At 42.7% G+C, this 22,174-nt stretch overlaps 2 protein-coding genes across 5 annotated transcripts; one reads left to right on the top strand and one right to left on the bottom strand.

The window, feature by feature from the left end:
• mmp19 (matrix metallopeptidase 19) lies at window positions 1–3,717 on the top strand. Its single transcript, XM_068315040.1, has 9 exons — window positions 1–366; window positions 499–584; window positions 740–870; window positions 1,224–1,436; window positions 1,525–1,770; window positions 2,377–2,502; window positions 2,666–2,830; window positions 2,910–3,037; window positions 3,132–3,717. Exons 1-9 carry the CDS (start codon window positions 277–279, stop codon window positions 3,360–3,362), a joined length of 1,416 nt encoding a protein of 471 aa, XP_068171141.1. The 5' UTR covers window positions 1–276; the 3' UTR covers window positions 3,363–3,717.
• A 4,150-nt stretch (window positions 3,718–7,867) lies between these two features.
• On the bottom strand, window positions 7,868–19,918 carry LOC137595157 (transmembrane protein 198-like). 4 transcript variants are annotated; one of them, XM_068315044.1, is made up of 5 exons: window positions 19,384–19,918; window positions 10,250–10,491; window positions 9,594–10,169; window positions 9,053–9,142; window positions 7,868–8,885 (listed from the first exon to the last, which is right to left on the bottom strand). In XM_068315044.1, the coding sequence occupies exons 2-5, from the start codon at window positions 10,401–10,403 to the stop codon at window positions 8,833–8,835; spliced, it is 873 nt and encodes a 290-aa protein (XP_068171145.1). In that variant the 5' UTR covers window positions 10,404–10,491; window positions 19,384–19,918; the 3' UTR covers window positions 7,868–8,832. The 4 variants fall into 4 exon arrangements, with proteins under 4 accessions (XP_068171145.1, XP_068171146.1, XP_068171143.1 ...); XM_068315045.1 differs by having other exon boundaries at window positions 7,869–8,885; window positions 9,065–9,142; window positions 19,384–19,917; XM_068315042.1 differs by lacking the exon at window positions 19,384–19,918 and adding an exon at window positions 18,789–18,989 and having other exon boundaries at window positions 7,873–8,885; window positions 8,994–9,142.
• Between the last annotated feature and the right edge of the window lie 2,256 nt (window positions 19,919–22,174).

Raw genomic sequence — 22,174 nt, 5'->3', positions numbered from 1 at the left:
AAAACAGTAGCCTGTGAAGACTATGGCTGGATCTCCAGCTCTCCTCTGAACAGCTGCACAAAATCACAGCAGACATGTTGGCTGTGAATCAACTGGCTGCTCTTGCATTCCTCATTCTTCACAGATGGATCATCAGCCACAGGGTTGACTCATCCACTGGGCTGACTTAAAAACCGCTGAAGTGGTCGCAGAAGAAGAAGACTGCTGTGGGACTCCGCAGAGCACTTCTCAGGCTCTGAGCATCAACCCTAAACATCTGGGACCCAACATTTGAATATGGACTACACAGGCCTCCTGCTGCTGCTGCTCAGTCTCAGTGGGGCGATTGGTGCAGCGGTGCAATGGAAAGAATTAGAAGAAGCAATGGTAATGTGTTAAATTGCTTTAGAATTTTAACCAAACCGTCACAATATTCTCATCTCAATATTGAGTGTATACTAGATAGACATGCTTGAAAGTGTTCTTTTAAGTACATGAGCGTCTGCCTCTGTATTTAAGGCCTATTTGAAACAGTATCACTACCTGGATGACGCTGCTGATCCACAAGACCCCCACTACCTGGAGGAGGTCATTGAAGCTCTCAGGTGAAACACACTAGTGTACATTCAAGGTGGAATGACAGGCAGTACTAACAAGCTGGTGTTTTATCACATGACATATATGTTAGGGTCTGTTGACTGATAGATAATGCAGAAGAGGATAAGAGCAGCACTCCTCCCTGTGTCTGTTGGGTCTCCAGGGTTTTCCAGAGGGTGAACGATCTGCCCCCTACTGGAGAGGTGGATGAAGCTTCTCTGGCAGTGATGAGACAGCCTCGCTGTGGCATGGAGGACCCGTTCAACAAAAAATACTACAAGTACTCAGTGATGGGTGAGTCAGGACAAGACTAGACTAGCCTCGAGTCTGTCTGTCTTATCATTTAAAGTGTGTTTAACCCATTACAAACAGTACAAACAGCCATACATTTTTCCATTGTGCTACTTATGGATTGACTCATAGTGTTCAGAAATGATTCAGAAATGAATTATCAGCCACTCTCTGAAATGAAGAAGTCTCTGGGATGAGAGACGAAACGTCTTTAAGAACTTTCTTAACGTCCAGTGGATCGACTCAACAGCTTTTGGATAACCATGACCTGGATGACTGAGAACCTACACAGACTTCAGAAATGAAAGTTTTTGCTCAGGGAAGACAAAAGCCCACTTTTGATCCATGTCTTGCAGGTCGTTGGAGAAAGAGGAATCTGACCTACCGCATCTACAGCTACACACCTGACATGAAGAAGACTGACGTCCGGATGGCCATCCACTCCGCCTTCAAATACTGGAGCGATGTGGCTGCTTTGACCTTCAGAGAGATCCACTACGGCAGAGCAGATATAAGGATCTCCTTCCACAAGAGAGATGGCTACTGCTCTGTACCGTTTGATGGCCAGGGTTAGAAACACATACCACTATCAAAACCAACCTCTGCACAAATTTAAAACAGTTGATGGGTTAATGTTTTTTTTGGCCCCACCTGCAGGTCATGTGCTGGCCCACGCTGAGGCACCAGAATCTGGTATTGTTCATTTTGATGAGGATGAATTCTGGACTGAGGGAACATATTATGGTACTAATCTCCGTATTGTGGCTGCCCATGAAATCGGTCACGCCCTCGGTCTGGGCCACTCTCAGTTTAGAAGCTCTCTGATGGCGCCGGTCTACTCGGGCTACCGTACCAACTTCAGGCTGCATTCAGATGACATCCGGGGCATCCAGTCATTATATGGTGAGTGCAACAAGGAGACCAACTGGACTGGGTCAGCAGAGACAGCTTGGTATCAATTGTGACTTTGCAAAAATCAGAACCTCTTCAGAAAAGAGGATGAACTGCAAATAGAGAAACAAGTGGATTGTGAACATGGTAGGAAACAAAAAGGAGTCACATATTCTGTCAGGAAGTGGGAGGATTAGTGATACCAGTCCTGTTTTTGACTTTTGAATAGCATGATGGGTAATATTACATTTGTGTTTGTAACCAAAATCTGATATGAAAAATACACTGAAAGGAAATTGTAGAACAGAAATGTTTCTGATGTTGGTTTAATCATAAAAAGATTCAAATAGATTTACCAGGATGTTTAGCTGCTAATCAATAAAATGTGTTTAATATGATAATTATCTGATATTACTTCTAGAAATTGAGAAATGAGACATTTTGATGACTCTTTTCAACATTTTAATTTCAGGTTAGCTCCATGTCACTGTTTGATCCTCAAAGAGTTATGCATTACATAAAAGTCTTACTATTTAACCTTTATCTACATTGTTTTTAGTTTTATCTTAAAATAAGGAAGCAAAACTCTCATCCTAATAGTAGTTTCCTATTTCATAGGTAAACGCATCACCAGCACTCTAATTAGTCCAACAACCTCAGACGGGCTGTTTCCCACAGAGAGCAGCCACGCCACCAACAGCATCCCTGACCCATGCACCGCCACGCTGGACGCCATCATGTTAGGTAAGAGGCAGACTGGTTGTTTCTGGAGCAGCAGCACAAGCATGAATTGTAGACTACTGTAATGTTAGCGTAAACCAGAAGCACTACAAAAAAAAAAACATGATGTAAAACCGTTGGACCACGAAACTACCACAGTTTAAGAGGTTGCTGTGTTTGGGACCAGGACCCTGGAGGAAAACCTTTGCTTTCAGCGGAGACTATGTGTGGACTATCTCTGGTCTGGGACACAACACACCACTAAAGATCAATAATTTGTGGAAGGAACTTCCTGGGAGCCTTAACGCTGCTGTACATTCCCAAAGAACCAACAAGACATACTTCCTTAAAGGTACCAGAGGTTGTGGAAAACTTGTGTCATTGAGGTAACGCTTGCTGCTCTTCTGAGATAACTTTGCTCACTGCTTCAGGGAACAAAGTGTGGAGGTACACTATGTTCGCTCTGGACTACGGCTTCCCAAAGGTGGTCACACGGATCCCTCCTGATATCGATGCAGTTCTTTACCTGACAAGGAACAAGAAACTGATCTTCATCAAGGTATCTGGGATTAAAACACGTAGAGCAGCAGCAATAAACACGACCACATTTATTAATCCTGTAGAAATCATCTGTCTTCATCCTGTCGCTGCAGGGTTCAGAACACTGGCAGTGGGACGAGCTCAAGTACACAGACTTAACCGTCTACCCCAAACCGCTGTCTGCGCTCTTCACCGGAGTGCCGTCCAGTCCAGACGCCGCCTTCACCTGGACCAACAGTAAGATCTTCTTCTTCAAGGGAGACGAGTACTGGCGTGTGAATGAGATGCTGAGAGTGGAGAGAGGTTACCCACTGAGCAAGAAGGAGCGCTGGATGCGATGCTAGGGGTGTCCCAACCAGAGGCAGCAGCTCTTCTCCAGGCCAAGTACTTAGTGATTGTTCATGTTAATATTTTGTGAATTGATTTTATCTCACTGGATTTTATTTCAACTAATCCTATCCTCCACAGCAGGCTGATGTTTGTAAGTCGTGATCATTGATCACACGCTACTATACGGCTTGTTTTTACCTTTTTAATTTGAACTTCTATGGATGTCACACTGTCTCTCCTTTATGTTTATATGTATATTTTGCATAAGGTTCAAAAACAGTAGCAATGTTTTTTTCCCCCCATTTTTAATGCATTTTTGTACTTTCATATGTGGCAGTAAATTTCCATTTATTACCACATACGGTAATGTCTATAAGAATAGTGGAGATATTAAGAGGGTCACAAAAACACGATTAAAATTCACATTTTCAAATATATCCTTGAGGGGTTTTTTTTTTTACCAAGAATGAACAAAGGGGCGTATCCCAGGTAAATTCTTGTCTCAGATTGGTTGATTTTATTGTTATTGATGCAGCAAAATAAAGTTAGTCAGTGTGAAGTGTGAAATACTGACATCTGCTGAGACTTCACAAATCACACACACACACACACACACACACACACACACACACACACACACACACACACACACACACACACACACACACACACACACACACACACAGAGTAAAACACAACATAGTTGAAGCTGTTACTATGGCAACTTTTAACCTGGAGGTCAACAGGAGGCTAACCATCATGCTAACCTTCAGCTTTAGAAGACTTCCTGAAACAGCGGAAGAGATGATTTGATGAGCTGCTTCCATATTCCTCGACTTCATTAAAATGAATCAGTGAGAAAGGTAAAGAAAATCACATTTATACACACAAACAGACCTACATGTTTGTTTCATGACATGATTTTTGACATCAATCTTTAAGGATCATCCGACATTAAATTATTCTTAATCAAAAATACATTTAAATTTGGGAATTCAGGTCAGGTGTTGGACTGGAATCCTTACTTTTCATAGCAATGAAGCAGACTTCAGGTCAAATGGTGTTTGTTGTCTCTCACTATCAGAGACATGAAAATGTTGAGCATCCTCACATCAACGGTCGTCTCCTCTGGAGGGGTAACTACTGAACGCTGGGACAACGTAAAATAAGACGAAACGTCCTGTAACCGTCTCATTTACAGCCATTATTTCTTTGCACTGTTCAAAAATAAAATAGGATCAACTGTTCCAGGATTAAGTCGATTCCGCACGGCCTCATTCACAACAGTCGTCGCAGGAATGCACAAGATTCTCCTTGCGAGGCGCTGCAACCGTGGGAAGGAGCGGTTTTGTTTGTCCCAGAAACACAGTAGATTCTCCTCCAGCGACTCCTCAAACTGGAAATTAGTGGAGCAGTACTCCTCTACCTCATCCTTAAATCTCGGAGCCTCATCCTCCCACTCTGTGAAGTCCATCTTCTGCTTTTTCGGTCGCCCACAAACCAGACCGTCTGCAACAGGAGACACAAGGCTTGTTAGAATAGACTTTCTGGAGTGTTGATTTTAGCACTATTTTTTAACCATTCCATAAGAAAAATTAATTCCTTTTCTACTTAATTTCATGTTTTTACACCTTGCTTTCATTTAACCTTGTGCAGTCAATGAAGGACGTAGTAATCTGCAGGTTTTACCTCGTCCTAACCCCAACGGAGCAGTGGTGACTCCTGCTAACTGGCCTCCGCTGGGTTCTTCGTTTAAAAGGGCCCTCACTTGGAGTATCACCTCCTTTCTCTCCCCTGGAGTCAACATTTTTAACGATTTAAATCTGGGACAGAGAAACGTGGCGACCTTGTGGATGGGAGTGAGGCGCATCTTCTCCTGGAGCAGGCTGGATGCCCGAGCCCGGATAAGAATCATGTAGGACGGATCTCCGAACTTGGGCTCGCAGTGTTTCTTCAGCTTGAAGAACCAGAGCAGCACCGTTTGGATCGTTGGGTATTTGTCTCCTTCCAGCTCATCTACAGCCGATCTGAAGATGGTGAGGAACGCTACCAGGTGTACCAGCTGCTCCTCGGAGATGCCCACCATCCGATGCAGCTGGTCTCTGTCCTCCAGGAGTTTGATGATGACGCTGTAATGTCTCAGAACAGATTCCAGCATGAGGACTTTGCTGCTCCAGCGAGAGTTCCATTCTTGAAGCACCGTGTGGGATAAATTACGAACCGCCTCCACTCGCTTCAGAAATTCGACAAGACTTCTGCAGTTATCCAACACGTCCACCAGATCTGTGATGCCCTCTTGTCCGCTGTCCCGACTGAATGTTTCTCTGAGGACCGTGTTCAGGGTGTGGGAGGCACAAGGGACCCAGCGGTAGGCCCGAAGAGCTGATCTGATGCTCGGTACCAGATCACCAACAAAAACTACCCTTTCTGCAGGTATCCCATGATTCATCAGTACACTGGTGATCTTATCACGAATGATTTCATTGGTGGTTTTCTGATTACTGTCAAATTCCACTGCAGCCAATGTTCTACTCTCCAGCTGCCACCTGTCAGTGACGTAGTGACACGTCAGAACCGTGTAGGCCATCCTGCCGGATGCATCCCTACACATGTCTGGGGTGACAGCGACCCCACCGCCCTCCATCACCCTCTGGAGGACGTGCTGCAGCTTCTCCCTGCATTCAGCTGCCTGTCTCTGCGCCCGGTCGCCCAGGGTCTGGAAATCCGGCAAGATCGCCTCGGCATCGACAGCACCGTATTTGGCTCCGATGTTGATGAGCGTCTGCGCCACCTGGACGAACCCTCTCCCGGTGAAAACATCAAACGGGCGGATATCCCTGCAGCACATGTCCACGCAGTCATCCACAAACTTGGACCGGACGTCCAATGGGATGGATATTTTGGTTTCCCGACGGGCGATGGGGTTGATGGCGTTTGTCAGACAAGGCAGGGTTCTGGTTTTGGAACAGGAGTGATGGACCATGTTGGAGGTGCCCGTTTTGTGGCTGTCGAACACGTAAAGCGCTTCACACGCGTTGCAGATCACGTACCCGGCGCTGGAGCCGTCCAGACGGACCACCTCGCTGAAGCGCTGCCACACCGAACTTTTCTTTCCCTCTTTTGTTTTTGTTTTTAACTCTCCTTTAAGGATCCTTTCTCGAATCTTCCTTGACTCCATTGTGTTCTGTTATTGTAGCGTCAAGCTAGAGGACCCTGAAAGATGAGTCTGCTAGCTAGTGCCTGACGAAAAATACCCCCCCCCCCCCCAACTCATGCACTAAACGCTCAGGTAATTTAATTTTTTTTGCTGTCGGACCCGCCCGATCCGCGTTAGTCGCCGTGCCCGCGGATATGACGCAATCCGCGACTTAATATTAACCGTGCGCACGAAGCGCGTTCATGTGGCAGGACCCCTCAGAGCTCCGTGGTCCAGGTTCCAACGCTTGTCTGTAACATGTACGTCAGCCTCAAATTATGTGCGGGTTGTTTTAGTTGTCGGATTTGTTTTGATGCGAATTCCTATAAATATTAAATTTATTTTCATTAATCCATCCATCTTTCTTACGACCAGCCCCTTAACCGCTTTTCTGCGGATCACGGGTTACGCTCGAACCTATCACAGCTGGCTACGGAAGAGGGGCGGGGTTAACCCCGGAAGCACCGCCTGCGCGTCACTAACACACTTAGACAAACAACCAGTCACACGCACTGTCACACTTGTTGACAATTTGGAATGATGAATTTATCTAAACTGGATGTTTTTGGCGGTGGACGGAGAATGGAGGCCCCGGAAAGAACCCACACAGGAACGAAAACATAAAACCCCCCAAACAGAGCGGAATCGAACCCGAAACCTTCTAGGGGCCTTTTGAGGTCAAGTAAATTTCCTGTTGTAATGCCATGAACCGACCATTAGAGGGCAGCAGACAGAACAAAATGAAGGAACGCTTTCACAACCAGGGTCCAAAGAGCACAGATTAAATTTTGTCTTGTAAAACAAAAAGTGTGCTTTTTAGTGTATTTCAACTAAGCTACACATGCCCTCCACCGCTGGTTGATATAAGTGAGGGTTAGTTCTGGAGCACACTTTGTTACTCAACGATTTATCCAAACTTTTGCATGAAGTCATGGGAGACCCACTGTTTTTCTCTGGAACATGTGTGTTGGATCATGAGTCTTAATACTTTCAGTAAGATGTAATGTAATGATGGAAGAGTTCTTTCAGTCCACTCATTTTTAAAGCACTTTTTAAAAATGTTGTAAATTATTTAATAAATTGCACTGGTCCGCGACAATGATCAGATTGTTTGGATTTAAATGGAAATATAAAACGGGCTACAGTTAAGATAGAAATAACAGCAATGCAATCAGCTGCACATCACCAGAAGAAAAGGTGAAAAATTCCGGACAAAATATAAAATATTGAATTTTTGCTTCAACCAAAGACAAAAACAGCTGCTTTCATTTTGAATCTAGTGTGAATGATCAGATTCACTTTTTTTTTAATATCAAACACATTTATTTATCCTTGAATTTTCTATCGACAGGTATGTACAGTTTCAGGTATTAGGTGTATTGTCCCCTCGAACACAATTATTATTTAAAATGCTACAAACTAAAACATGCACTCTTTTTTGTCCTTTTTCAACACTACCATGTATTTGGACATTATACAAATAAATTATTTAAAAAAGTTGACTCCACAAGCATACAAAGGTTTAAATTGTTCATCTACTGTGTTCTGACAGTCTACACTGAAATTACAAAAAAATGGTCACAGAAATATGGCTGCTGCTGGAAAACATCCTGCCCAAGGCCAAGAGCTTTAAAACAAACTGTCGTCTCTTTGCATCATTCAGTTTTTTGCTTCAGCTGGTCTTTCACCATGCATCTACTTTCATGTCATTTTCAACACATGAAAAACACACAAAATCAAAATCATTGTAATAATATTTCTCAAATCCTACGACCACACAGTCAAACAGTAAGACATGTAATCACAAAACACTTCAGGCACTTTTAAGTACACTACTGGTAGCGTCAAATCGCTTCATGCTACCCAACAGAAACAGACATTGCTTGTGGCTCGTACATATTAATGCATTTAATACCCAATATGAGGAAATTGAGGACCTTGTTTTGTTAGTATGGGTTTTCACGTGTTTCTCAGAGTGGTTATAATTTGACACCTCTTACTTCAAAAAAAGCAGCAATCTGTTTCATCGACACCATGGACCGACACACCGATGGGAAGAAATCCACTTGAGCTCCAAACCAGTTCAAGGACAAAACAAACCCAGAGCTGCAGGGATCAGTTTGCTGTTCAACTCTACAGGAGGAAGGCATTTTGAAACCACAGATCTGAGCGGTCTTTTCCTCTGCTTTACTTAGACACTGACGACTGGGGTTGTAGCTGTGAGGGGTGCGGTGGAGCCAGTGTCGTAGTCAAAGTCGATCATGGCGTGGTTGGCGGTGCCTGCGCTGCTAACAGACATGCCCGTGTCCATTTGTCTGTCCCGAAGACTTTGCAGGTAGCTCTGCAGAGAACAAGACACAGAGAGATTAGTGAAGTATATGTAAATGGTGTGGTCAAGGTCTTAAAGGCATCAGAAGCTACAGTTCACGCCTTTTTGGGTGACACTGACCGGCGCCAGTAGATCCCCAGCGTAGCGTTTTACTGGGGTGGGTTTACGGCGGTACGTGCCTTCCTGCCCACCTGCCTGCTGTCGCTTTTTAGCGTCCTTCTCTCGAATTCTCATCAGCTGGACTCTCTTCTGTCTGCGACTGATAACAACTGGAGGAGAAGAAAGGGATTCAGTCATCCTGCAAACATCGTTTTACCATCAAACGACAGCAACATGGAAGAAGCTGCTTCTTCTGTCTCTATTACTTACATCCAGTCAAATAACATTTTACTGCAAACCTAAATACTTTTTATTCTTGTCTGCTGTGTAATGGTTTCTGGAAGCTTCTGACTTTTTCCAGATATATTTCCTTTGGCTTTGAATGCGACAAGCCATTTGCCATCATTGTATTTTGACAGAAGCCAGGCATCTCTCTGGGGATGTTCAAGCAACTCACCTCAAACTCAAGATGAATTAACAGATGAATAAGAAGAAAACTGTGCATTTTGGGGTATGCAAAAGTGAAAAACTGCTAAAACCTTTTCAGTCCTCCACTGGCTCTTCAGATTTCTTACTTATAATTCTCAGCAACCCTGACAACAGTTAATATTTTCTCCTTACCTTCCGTGTGTGAGAAGCTGTCATCTGTGAGTTTCCACTGGACTAGGACTCCGACGAGGCTGAGGGCAGGCCAGATGCCCATGATGACCCAACTGTACCAGCAGAGAGGCGGTCCCATTGTGAGGCGCAAGCATTCGTAAACATGCTTCGTCAAAACGAGCATCTCCACAAAGTAATCAGCGCACACCGTCATGATGGCCGCCCCAAACACAGCTGTGGAGATCATGGTGAAGAGCTTTTGCCACTGTAGCGTCAGCACAGCAAACACCATGCCTGATCCCAGAAGTGTCCCCAGTGGGACCCAGACTGTGGTTGGAGTGTAGAACTGGTGAGTGACCAGCAGGGCGGCAAGGGCCAGTAAGAGGCCCAGCAGCAGGCCGGTCATAAAGAGGCCCACGCTTCGCACCAGCATGGTGACCAGGCCACACAGCAGACCGATACCGAGGCCGATCCCGGCACTGGCCTCCACGCTCAGCTGAGTATCGAGCACATGTTCCTTGTGGCACAGCAAGAAGATAATGACGGAGCCAAATATCAGCCCAGAGAGGAACATGACGGCCTTGAAACAGCGGTAACCTAGAGAAAAAGAGACCTAGAATGTCACATGATGCCTGCTAGAAACTGGTTGCCTTATTTGATATACAGAAGATTCTCACCAAAGAAACAGTAGATGATGCCAAACAAGCAACACATGGAGCAGATGACGGCAGGGATGACATCATACTTCCTCTCTATTTCCAAACTGCACACGTCGACCTCGGCCACACCCGCCCCGGCCCCTTCAGAGGTCAGTCCGGTGGGGTCTGCCATTCTGGGTGAATGTGGGAGGCTGAAAGTTGTGACTGGGACAGAATGTCTAGTGACGCTATCTGGAGTCCATCTGAGCAGGTTTGTGACTCTAAGGAAAGACAAAACAGAGAAATCATAACTTTTCACTTTTGCTGCTTAAATTCCCCCCTGATATTTGTTGTGATGATAAACTGAAAACAGCTTCCAACTATGCAACCTCCCAGAATTATATTTGTTTGTGATGTTCCAGTCCTGGATCTTCACCAGACAAGTGATTGGAGACAATGAGGAGCCATCCTAAATAGGGAATGACTGAACTGTCTGTCACATTTATCCCCTGGAAACAGTCATAAAAAACATCCGCAAAATAATTATCGGAAGCAACAAGTAATGACAATCAAGGGGTAAAAGCTTAACCTCAACATGCTTTAGAATCACTAGGAAATGAACCAGTTGTGGGGTTGATGTGATATTAAAGCTGGCAGGCCTGCAGAGCGCCACAGAGGGCTGCAGCGGGGCTAAAGGCTTGTGGGTGGACGGCTCGCTCTGAGGCAGCTGGCGGACCTCCTTTATGATTTCACCACAGCTGAGATCCGATTACAAGTACCTCACGTCTTCTGCTTTAGACAAACAGCTAGGAACATTTCGCCCGGCCTTTATTCTGTGCTCCTTTCCAGATCTCTCTCTGCTCCGTCTATCCCTCACTTATCCGTACTTAGCAGGAACTTTCCCCTACTTTAATCGGTTTTCTCACTGAAATGGGTCACATTTGCTTCGCATATTTCTCAGACACAAGGCTATGTAATTTGCATGTCCTGCCTATGAATGACTTTACATGGAAAAAATGATCTGGCTGGAAATTTTTCTTCTTCAGAACATTTGTCTCCCATCTTAGGTTTGTGACAGCTGCAGTGAGTTACTTATTTTTTGTAGAACTCAGCAGATATGTCTGTGACCACTTAAAATTTGGACACTGCAGGTCTATCATAGTGTTGTATTACGAGGACACGTGCACACACAGCTGAGGGTAAGACTGAATGTTCAATACTTTACATGTAATGATTTTATGAGGGTGCGGTGATGTTGTGATGTAATGCTCGGTACAAATGGTTTCTTTACATGGTGGAACTTGAAGGTCACTATCAGTAAAACCAAAGTACTTTTTTTGAACTGAAATGTTTCAGACATGGCCTTTACCATGAAGAAGCTATAAATTCTAAAACACAGATGCCTGACATGCATCTTCAACATGGCAGCACAGAATTCATGAAGTCTCTCTTCTCTTAGCTCATCTCACAGCGTCACTAGCATCTGACTAAATGAAAAAATGGTCAGTCTCTCCTCCGATTCCAAAGTTATGTTAAATAGTGTTTATGTCGATGTCTGGCTGAGATTGAACCTTTACCATCTGGATTTAAACTATCATCCCTTCATCATGTCTATGAGACATCTGTGTGAGTTTTTGTTAGCATTATCCTACAAATTCTTGATTTATGGCAGGCATGTGTTCGTAAGGTTGAAGGAACGTTTTTCACTTAGACTCCCAAACTGGAACCATTGACCACTGAATGCATGAGGTCATCTGAGTCATGATCCATTGCTGAGGCAACGTGTTCATGAGAATGGAGACTTTGCAAATCAAAAACATAACGGCCACCGTCTGTCCATTTGATCTACTTAATTTATCAAAAGAAAAGGTTCACACTCACAACCCCTTTACTCTATACCTCAAGGGTACTCTATACCTGATGTGTAGTACGTGTACTACACATGAATAAATGCTTCAGTGTAATTATTGTTGTGATAAGACAGCGATGCCTCATGAACAGGATACAAGATTAGAAAAGACCTCACGAGAGAATGGACATTGTTTGTTATGGTCTTTGTTCTTGTTCTATGGTTTGTGCGTTGATTTACTGAATGTGTCGGTGCAAATCATAGTAAAGAAAACCCAGAGGAGACTGTTTGATGTTTCATTGTCGACTGGTTTAAAAAGTTGCCCTGTATCTCTAAAATATGAACCAGTTCATATTGGAAATATGTTTGCTGGGCTCCAGGGCCTTTCTCTCCAGGCCACCTAGCTGGTATGGATATGTCCCCCCCCCCAAGAAGTTTCCTGTCATTTGTAGACCTTCACGTTCAGAACCACGCCTTTCTACCATTTCCCTTCTCTGTGATGTCTCGTTCTGAAATATTTGCATATTTTTCATCGTGGGAAAGCTGTACTTCAGTGAAAAATAAGCCACTTACATTATTGCAACAACTAAGAAAAACCTTCAGGTGCTGTGAAAGGAACAAGAGTTGGCTTTGTACGCTGTAGGCTTTCACCTGTCAAAAAACAGGACAAAAAAATGATTCGATATCTGTTGAATATACGTGTAAAATCAGAAGACCACTTTGTGGTGCATTTTGTAGGTCAGTCAAATTATGACTTATCATATTAGACTCCAACTTATTCTAACAGTACAGTAATTACTAAAAACAACTATCTATTGCTTCTCATGAATACTCTGTGTTCTAATGGAAAACCATAAAGTACAGTAGCCCACGTTGGTTTAATGCTAAATCAGTACTTTCTCATTAAAACTAATGGCTGACAACTAGTTAATACTTCAACACAGTTTTAAAAACTTCATAATCAAACCCATGCACTCTTTCATAAGCATGCATCAGCCTCATGTTACCCCTCTGTGAGTCACAATGGTGTCCTATGTCCAGCAAGCCTGGAGGGCTTTGCTGCCGAGGGAGAATAGAGCCTTTATGGAGTGAAACAAAGACTGAGGCTCATGTCGTGACCTCTGGTGGCACTCAGAGGATACCATGTGAACAAAAAAGAAGACCGCATAAAGACGGTCGATAGCACCAAGGAAACTGGTAGATCTCAAGTGTTTGCTGCGAGATGGATGCCAAGCATTTGGCTATAGAAGGCCAGTGACTGATGAGGGGAGGGGATCCTAAACAGAACCATCTCTCTCAATGACTGGGCTCGCTGGAGGCCTCGGAACCTCCCAATGCCCAACGACCGGTTTTTCTCCAGGCTGAAGTTGCCTGGCAACTGATTCAATACGAGTGAACGAGAGCAAAGGTTGACAGACTCTAGCTAGACGTTAACCACATCGTGCTCATACATGTCTGTACTGCTGTGGGACGCCCCATAGCAGTACAACAACAATGACAAGCCTTATCACGTGGTGTAAAAAGATCATATCTGAAACAGATGTCATGATAATGACATTTTTATTGAAGACTTCACTATTTGCTATGTTTAGTGTTTCCTATAAACATTTGTGTTGTTTTTCTTACAGATTCTAAGGATTTGTGAGTTGAGTTGTACAGGTGAGTAGGTCTGTGAGTTACATTGATCAGGTTGATGACCCAAAGCGTCGCTTCTTAACATGCTAGAAAAGGACTGGTGAAAGCAGTACAGTGAAAAGGATCCAAAAATTTTCCAGAATTTCTTCCTTAGGAAACAGCTAAGTCAGCAGAATTCATCCTCTGAGGATAAATGTCTTGAAGGGAATTTAATGAAACTACATCTGAAAATTGTCATTTTGCCATCCAGACCAAAGACTGAACAATCGAGCACAGATTTAAAGGTTTAGGTTAAAGAATCACTTAATTTCCAGGTTCGACTAACTTCACAACTGAAGGCTTCTATCGGGTCAAACCCTTTAACAAATACACAAACAGTGAGAAAAGACATACACAACTGCTCCCAGGGTATTGCACACATTTTCTTAAGAAGCAATGGGTGGGGATGATGCGTTTACTTACAACAAGCATCAGCTGTGAATGTACCATTGGAATATTGGCTTGCATTTGAAACAAAAACTAACCCCGGAGTATACTCCCTCTGAACAAATACCACTGGGGGGTTGAGTAGCACAGATCTGAGTACTCAGCTGCTGCGGAATCAACTACAAGTTCCCCACATAGCTAATTTGGGTGTGTTTAAAGAAAGGGTGGGTGCGTGTGATCATCGCAGAGGATTCTGCGAGCACTCCTATAGCTTGATGGCCAGGGCCAGCTGAGAAGCTGAAAACGCAGCGTTGGCTGTGTGACAGCCTTAACTTGGACTCTAAGGATGTGAGATAAATTGTGGTCCGTGCTGTGCAGTTGGAACCATAAATCACACCATCTCCAGCAGAGAACCCCAACCAGTTGAAAGACTAATCAATTCCAGACAAGCAGAAAGAAAACATGAACTGCCTCAGTGGTGGTTATTAGAACGACTGCTATATAGCCGTGAGAGTAAACACTGGATAAACACGGAGACATTTGTGTTCATGAACATTACCATCTGCTTTCAGCCCGGACCACACTGAGCAAAATATCACATGAGCCATGCCTGAGCTTCCTGTCTGTCGGTAGCAGGAAGCCTAGCACCAGATGAGGAAGTGGAACATCAGGTTTCAGCAGGATCTGACCCACATGTTTATGAGACGAGACGGAGAAAGGGCAGAAAGATGGATCGTTACCTTTGAAACATCCTTCATCACAACAACCCCCAAATAAAAAAGTTTGCACCGATTTAAAAAGTCAAACAACTGGACATTAGCTTTCTGGGCATTACTATGATAACAGAAAAGACATCTTTGTAGTATGATGATAATAGTCTACTTTGCAGGATCATTTAAACGTAAAATGATGGGGTAGCAACAACACACATGAAGAATGCACTGTATCATAGTGGAGTTACACTTTGAAACTCCCCTCTTCAATATTCAAGCTAGCATGGTCCACTAATGCTGAATATGACCAAAACATTTGGCAGCCGTCAGGGTTCTTTTCAAGTAGGTGAATAAAACTTGTTTATCTGTTACTTTGTCTGGACATTCCTACAAAATTAATTGGTTCCATGAGCTTCATTAAAATCTATCTTCAATTTAAGCATAAGAGACCAGAACTGTGACCCAAAGATGAAGCTGAAGATGGTGAAAAACATTCTACATCATTTTCCACATGTACTGTACATTTCTGGGTTTAATTTATTGACTGCATCCCGTTTGATTCTTACTACACTTTGGGTAAAAGGGGAACAACTTTTAGTCGTTCTGTCAGCAGACTATAACAAGATCTGGGATGCAACTAACTGGAACAACTTTCCACACAGTTCTGTTGAGTCTGCACTTTCATGTAATACACAGAGTAACACCCTGATGACGAAATGAAGGAAATGCTAGGCTAACAAAACACAGTATGACTCAGATGGACAAGTGGCTTTGAACATTATGTAGAGTGCAAAGTCCTGCAAGTATATATATTATATATATTGTAATCTATAATGTTACCTTAAAAATTGTTTATATAATGTGCAAACTAACATTTTGCAAACACGCAACAAACTTTAAGGTTTCTCATGCGGACTAGTGAGAAAATCTACTGTACATCCACATTGAGAGTGCATGAAGCGTGTGCTGCCTATACATGCATGGTCTCCCTAACACACAGTAAAGTTAGCATGAATGATGAATCCATGCCATTCACAATGTCTTAGTTGCATGATGTGGATCATCCTCGCTTAGACCCAGAAGCCTTCATAGGAAAGAACGGACTCATGTTTAACATGCATACACAACCAATGGGAAACGGTGTTACTCGTATACATGTGTCTTCTTCTGCAGATCTCATGGTCTTATCCTAATCGACTCCTAAACATTAACCCTTCTTAATTGAACATTTATCACAACAAAGATTTAAATCCATTTGTTCAAAGAGCTGATGCAAAATGGATAACACTATTCTTTTTCAACCAAAGAATCAAAAGAAAACCTGATTCACTGCTGAATAATCCAAACAAAATACAAGGACAGGATTTAAATTGAGATTGTTGGAAGCAGTCTTTGGATTGGGATACAAATACATATGAATAGGCCTTTATTGTCACGGTACGTTCTTGTTAGACCTTAAAATAAAAAACCTCAACTAATTTTAGTATCAAAAGGTCAGGGAGTCAGATCTCATAGAAACAAAAAACCTTTTATAGTAGTGATTTCTAACCACAATCATCCACCAATACACTAAACTGCACTCATAATCCACATAAAATACTTGAGACATCAGAAACTAAATTTATTTTTACCAACATTTGAGTCAATTGGCTCAACAAGTCTTATGAAAGTGTTACTGCCACAATATTTCAAAATAAAGACCATTAAAAATAAAGAGAGAAGTCTAATTTATCATTATCACTCTAAAGTCATTTTCCCGCTGGTCACAGACTCCAGTCATCACTTGGGGCAATATTTACTTAGTAGGATTCTAGATCTTTCCCCTCATAAGCTCCCAATCTTATACCGCCTGAGTTCATCTGAACAATAGAGGCCTTTGAGTTTAGGAGAAAAACTTAAAACAGAATTTTACAAGCAAGGTAGAAAGAAACACAATGAGCTTTTGGATGGGAGTCATGTGACACCGGTGCATGTGTACATACTCTGCATCAGAAATACATTCAGTCAAATGTTATAATCTCTATTAAGGACTAGTATTCTTTTTATAAACACTATGATGCAGTGTACAGCTGGATCGTCCTGATAGTATTACATTAGGATTTCCAAAGCTGTTCAGACCTGATGATGAAATTTCACTGTCGTGTGATATGATTACAGCATACATTAATAGCATTTTCTTTTCTTTTTCTCATAAGCAGACCAAATGGAATTAATTTAGCGGACTCAGTGGAAGAGTCTTCCGATTGAAGAACCATTGCAGACAGGTTTGGCAGGAAGAAGCAGGACACAGAGACGGTCCGGCCGACATGTGTCTGCAGCCCTTCTACTGCAGCTCTGTCATTTAGAGCCTACGTTTAACAGGCTTTGTCAAATTCCAGTCGACAATAATTGTACCTCCTGCAATGATCTCTAGACCCTAAAATATCATGTGCGTCCTTCATTTTTCCAAGCCGACTCAACGTTGCTCTCATGTCCTGCTACAACCAGTGATTAGACCGCTATAAGTAGACTATGGATGGATGTTTCGAAATGACTGGTATCAGTTTTTATGTGTTTCCCATGAGACAAAGTTTTTTACTTGCACCCTCCACTCTCTAGAACTTTCAAGAGCCTCCTTCACCTTGTTTTTTCAGGAGTTTAATCCAAGTCAACACTTGACAACTAAAGCAGTTTGATGTGGTGTATGTGAGTGATTTAAAGCTGGAGTTGTGGAGTCACTTTTTAATAGAACCAACAATAACACACAGTCTCCAGTTAGACATTTTATGATTCCCTTTCTCAGGTTTTCTGAGAATAACAATCATTATGTCCTTTAAATATGATAGTTGTCATGGCGACAGGGCACAGTTGCCTCGTTGTTCAATCACCCATTACCCACCCCTCCACAAAGTTCTACAAACTTCTCTTTTAGTCATCTTATGAGTAATACGGGCCAAAGTTAAAAAACGGCATTTTCCAGCAATGTGAAAGAAATTTGTGCCTTTATACAAATCGTCCACAACATTTTCTTTCCTGGCCCACATCCCGCCTTTCTTCCAAGCTTCGTGACAATCTGTCCTTTAGTTTTTCTATAAATCTGGCCAACAACCCCACCAAACACTGTAACATGGGTGAAACGCACAACCTCCATGGTGGAAGTAATGACAAGCTGCTCAGTGGGTAGAACTTTTGTCCATGTGGTATGACAGAGTTGGAGTCAACAACTCCCATGACTTCTGGGGTAATATAATACACATAAATACAGTAATCACTACGGAACAGCGGTATGATGAAAAGTAATCTGATTTTTAGCCCAGTTCGAACTAAAAAATAGATTTATAAAAGACAACAACTAACAACAGACACGTGGAGATTACGTGAATCTGCCAATGGGTCTAATAACTATATTAACTAAAAAGCCTAGTAGGGCTGAAATATTAGATCATTTCAGTAAAAATCAGAAAAGGCACCTTCGCTTGAAGATTCTTATTTTGTAATGTAAACTAAAATAAGAATTAATATTTTTTACTCTGCAATATAACACATATACTGGTGTCATTTAACACAGGTTTGGACTCCTAGTTAAAATAAACCCCAGGTCGTGGCCCTGCTTCTTCAAGGAAGAAAAAAATGTCTGCTTATGTTGATAGAAGAAAGTGGCCCCAAACAATATAATTACACAACCGTCAAATTAAAATGTGCTCTCACAAAATGAGAATTCTCACGCTTTACTGTGTCGCCTGCAGACTCTTCAGGAACCCTCTCTTGGAAGTCGCTAAACATATTTAAGTTACAGGTGATGGTCTCAGCGTGTTCCGATCCCAGAGACAGAACACAAGTTCCAGCCTCCAGGTTGTTTGAATAAAAAGTCACCATGCAAAAAAAGAACATATGCCAACCAGAACACATGCAAACCAACTTTCATCATCCCCTGCTCTTCTCTCTTCACCCCCCCCAAAGCATGGCTTCTACTCACTTCAAAGGGTCCAGAAACCATCTGGTGCAGCAGCAGAGTGGGTCAACTAGATGGGGAGGGGGGTCTTTGGTGGGGGTGTAACTACAGGCTGCACCCCCCTGTAAAGACTGGACAAAAAAACCCCAAAAACCTCAAGATCTTCTGGAAACGTTGGACCTTAACGTCAAATGTGACAAAGCTGAAGGATGTGGACGCATCATCACCCAGATATAAAATGTTATTTTTATTTAAAACGAGTTATTCAACATGTCCCACTGGCACATCTTCTACAGAAGCCAGAGTAAAGCAGAGGACATGTTTGGGTCAGTGCGTCCGGATAAAACCCATCCTGTCCCGAATCAGTCTTGGTCCTCAGAAGCTGAAGGACAAGTTGGACGTTTCTCAAGTGTAAAAATAAAAATAAATAAATAATAATAATAATAAAGAAAGAAAAAAAGAAACGGAATCCTCCCGGCTGGCTGCGTGTCATTACAGACCACCATGGAGTGTGGATCAACTGTGATCCATCAACTCGTAAAGTCGAGCTGACCGCCGGCGATCGACGCTTGTGAGCCGCAAAAAACATGTAGAAAAAAAAAGTGATCTAAACACTCACCAAGGAGCCTGAGCGTCGGGGAGCTGCTCCTTCACCGTCGGCTCTGGCAAACAGGAAAAACTCCCCACCATTCACAAACAAAAGCCGCGCTCCGGTACCAGGGAAAACCGGTTTCCTCCCAACTTCTCCCGAGGCTCAGAGGCAGAGGTTCGCCCGCCGCTCTCTCCTCTTCAAAACGCGGACGGACCACCAGGGGCTCCAGAGGAGGGACACTTCGTTTCCATTCTCCGCCTCAAGCCAGCAGAACTTCGCTTCCCGGATTAACCGTTCCCGTCCCCGTCCTCCACCCCAGACAACTTCCACCTCTCTGGAAAATCTGACCGAACCGTCCCCCCCTCCCCTCCGTCCCGTTTACAATCACTGGAGTGAATAGTACAAAAAAAAAAAAAAACAAGAGAAAAAGTTCTCCCCTTTATCCTCTCGCTATCTCCATCCTGAGGGGTCCGTTGGTCCGTTGGAGGGGGGGTGAGGGAGGGAGGAGGAGTGAGGGGCCCCCGGCCCTCAGCAGCAGATGAGAGCTGCTCTGAGCTCCGGTTGGAAGCGGAATCAATGAGGGTTTGGTTTGAATTGAACTCTCATGTAATGACAGAGCAGACATCACTGAACAGGTCAGGAGAGGGAGCAGTCAAACTAATATTGATCATCACCAATTGATCGATTGATAGAAATTAAGGTAATCTTGCTAGAAGAAATTCCAGAAGAATGTCTGTCTTGTTTTTAATACTGAGGAACAATAGGATACCTTTGGTAGGGTTAATTCGGGTTCTCTACTACCCCGAGGGTAAACTCTGTCAGTTAAATCTTAGACATGACATAACCGAGCATGCACAAAGGGTAACGCCATAAAAGTCATGACACTGTTTCATTACCAACCCCCACAAATCACAATCTGACATCACCCTCAATTTAAAATCCAAGCAGTATTTCACCTATTAAAAGTGTTGCCCAACTCCCCATTGAAGCACTGTTTCAAGAATATATAGCACTGCCGAGGCGCCCTTGAGCAAGGCGCCGTCCCCTTTACAAATTGCTCATCTGGGGCACACCAAGAAGGAACTGCTCGCCACTCTACCTCCCTTGCATGCCTACAGGCCCCCTTGTGTATGTGTGTGTGTGTGTGTGTGTGTGTGTGTGTGTGTGTGTGTGTGTGTGTGTGTGAGTACTACAGGGGCCTGTGCTCACTAATATATGTACAGAATGCATGCATTGGAACCACTAACATTAACTAAGCACTCATTAACTAATTAATTAACTAACTAATCACTTTAACTTTTTATTTTTATTTGTTATTTTATTTTATTTTATACTGTTTATAATTTAGATTTAGTTTAGTATATAAGTCCTGTTAGTGCTGCATGTGTCTGTTAGTGTAGTGTATGTCTTGCGGTATGTCCTGTGGTGTCAGTGTTTCTTTTTTTCCTGGTGTTTATCCAGTATTTATTCATTATGTAATGCCTGAGCAGTGGATATGTGCAATTTCCTCTGGAATTAATATGTATGTATCTATCTATCTATCTATCTATCTATCTATCTATCTATCTATCTATCTATCTATCTAGACTCATATAAAGTGTTGCGCAGATCTTTTTAGTAAAATGTGAACATAACCAGACATGTACACCAGTTGGGGAACATGATAAACATAAATCCTAATCTAGACCTCACAACCAGAAGGTAACAGGTCAAAGGCACTATGTAATGGCTGCATAGGGTCATCAAATTAATGCCAAGCACTTTCTTCCAATAAAAATAATAACAACTGATTTATAGTTATAGTATTTATAGTATCTGTGCTTTCATCACTCACTAATAATGAGATAGGGGGTTGCTTTAAATACCTTTCAACAAAACAATGTATGCTAATTTGAGGTGTAACTGTAATCTGGTGTTTACTCACACCAGTGATCACACATGACAGTTTGTTCTCATGGTAAAACCCCTGAAACGGATATTTAAAAACACCACTATGTGGTCCTTTATTTCACCTGGTTGTTCCACCAGGATTCTGCTTGTGATTCTTGTGTTCCCACTGAAGACACGCAAATACAAATGAAGATGTGAAGAAAGTTTTGGCACTTTTTAGTATTTATAAAAAGAGGCTTGACTAAAGTACAGCATTGTGTGCAGAAGGCCTAAAATGACCTCCATATGTCAAAGCTGTTATCAGAATTGAACATGAAGTCTGGCTGTATGCATTCCAAGCTTATTCATTCTATTAGAATTTATCCTGTTGCTCAGTCAGAGTGGATGGAAATCAGCGGCATCACAAGACCCTGAGGCTTGTGTTGTTACAAGCAGAGGCAATGCGTGTCCTGGCAAGGAGGTGGTGGTTCCACATGTGTGTGCACCAGGGGGTCATATCTGTATAAACACCATCATGGAACAGTTTTCACAACAACCACACCCACAGTAAGTTGTTGATCACATCGCGGATGTTTAAGGTATGTGTTTAGAAATATAAAACCTTTTACTATCTGCAGTCAGGTTCAACTCGGATGACATTCCTAATTTGGCCTGGCCGATGGATTCCATTGTTTCGTGTTTTGGAACATTACAACCTGATCATTCATTGGATCAATAATTTTATTAACTTGTCATAACATTTCTGGAAAGATTTAGGAATAATGACTGACATTGATACGCCTGATATTAATTATAAAGATTCTGTCATCAGAGAAGTATCAAGTAACGAGCTGTGAAATAAAACCAAATAGAGACATCATTGTTTTCTTCTTTCTAAATCATCTGTGGTTATATCTTTGAAAATTGTTTCTGTAACTTGTAATTTCAA

This window comes from Antennarius striatus, chromosome 5 (genome assembly GCF_040054535.1).
Source record: "Antennarius striatus isolate MH-2024 chromosome 5, ASM4005453v1, whole genome shotgun sequence".
NCBI classification, from domain to species: domain Eukaryota; kingdom Metazoa; phylum Chordata; class Actinopteri; order Lophiiformes; family Antennariidae; genus Antennarius; species Antennarius striatus.
The sequence above is the reverse complement of the archived record's forward strand: the minus strand, read 5'-3'. Positions and strand labels throughout refer to the sequence as shown.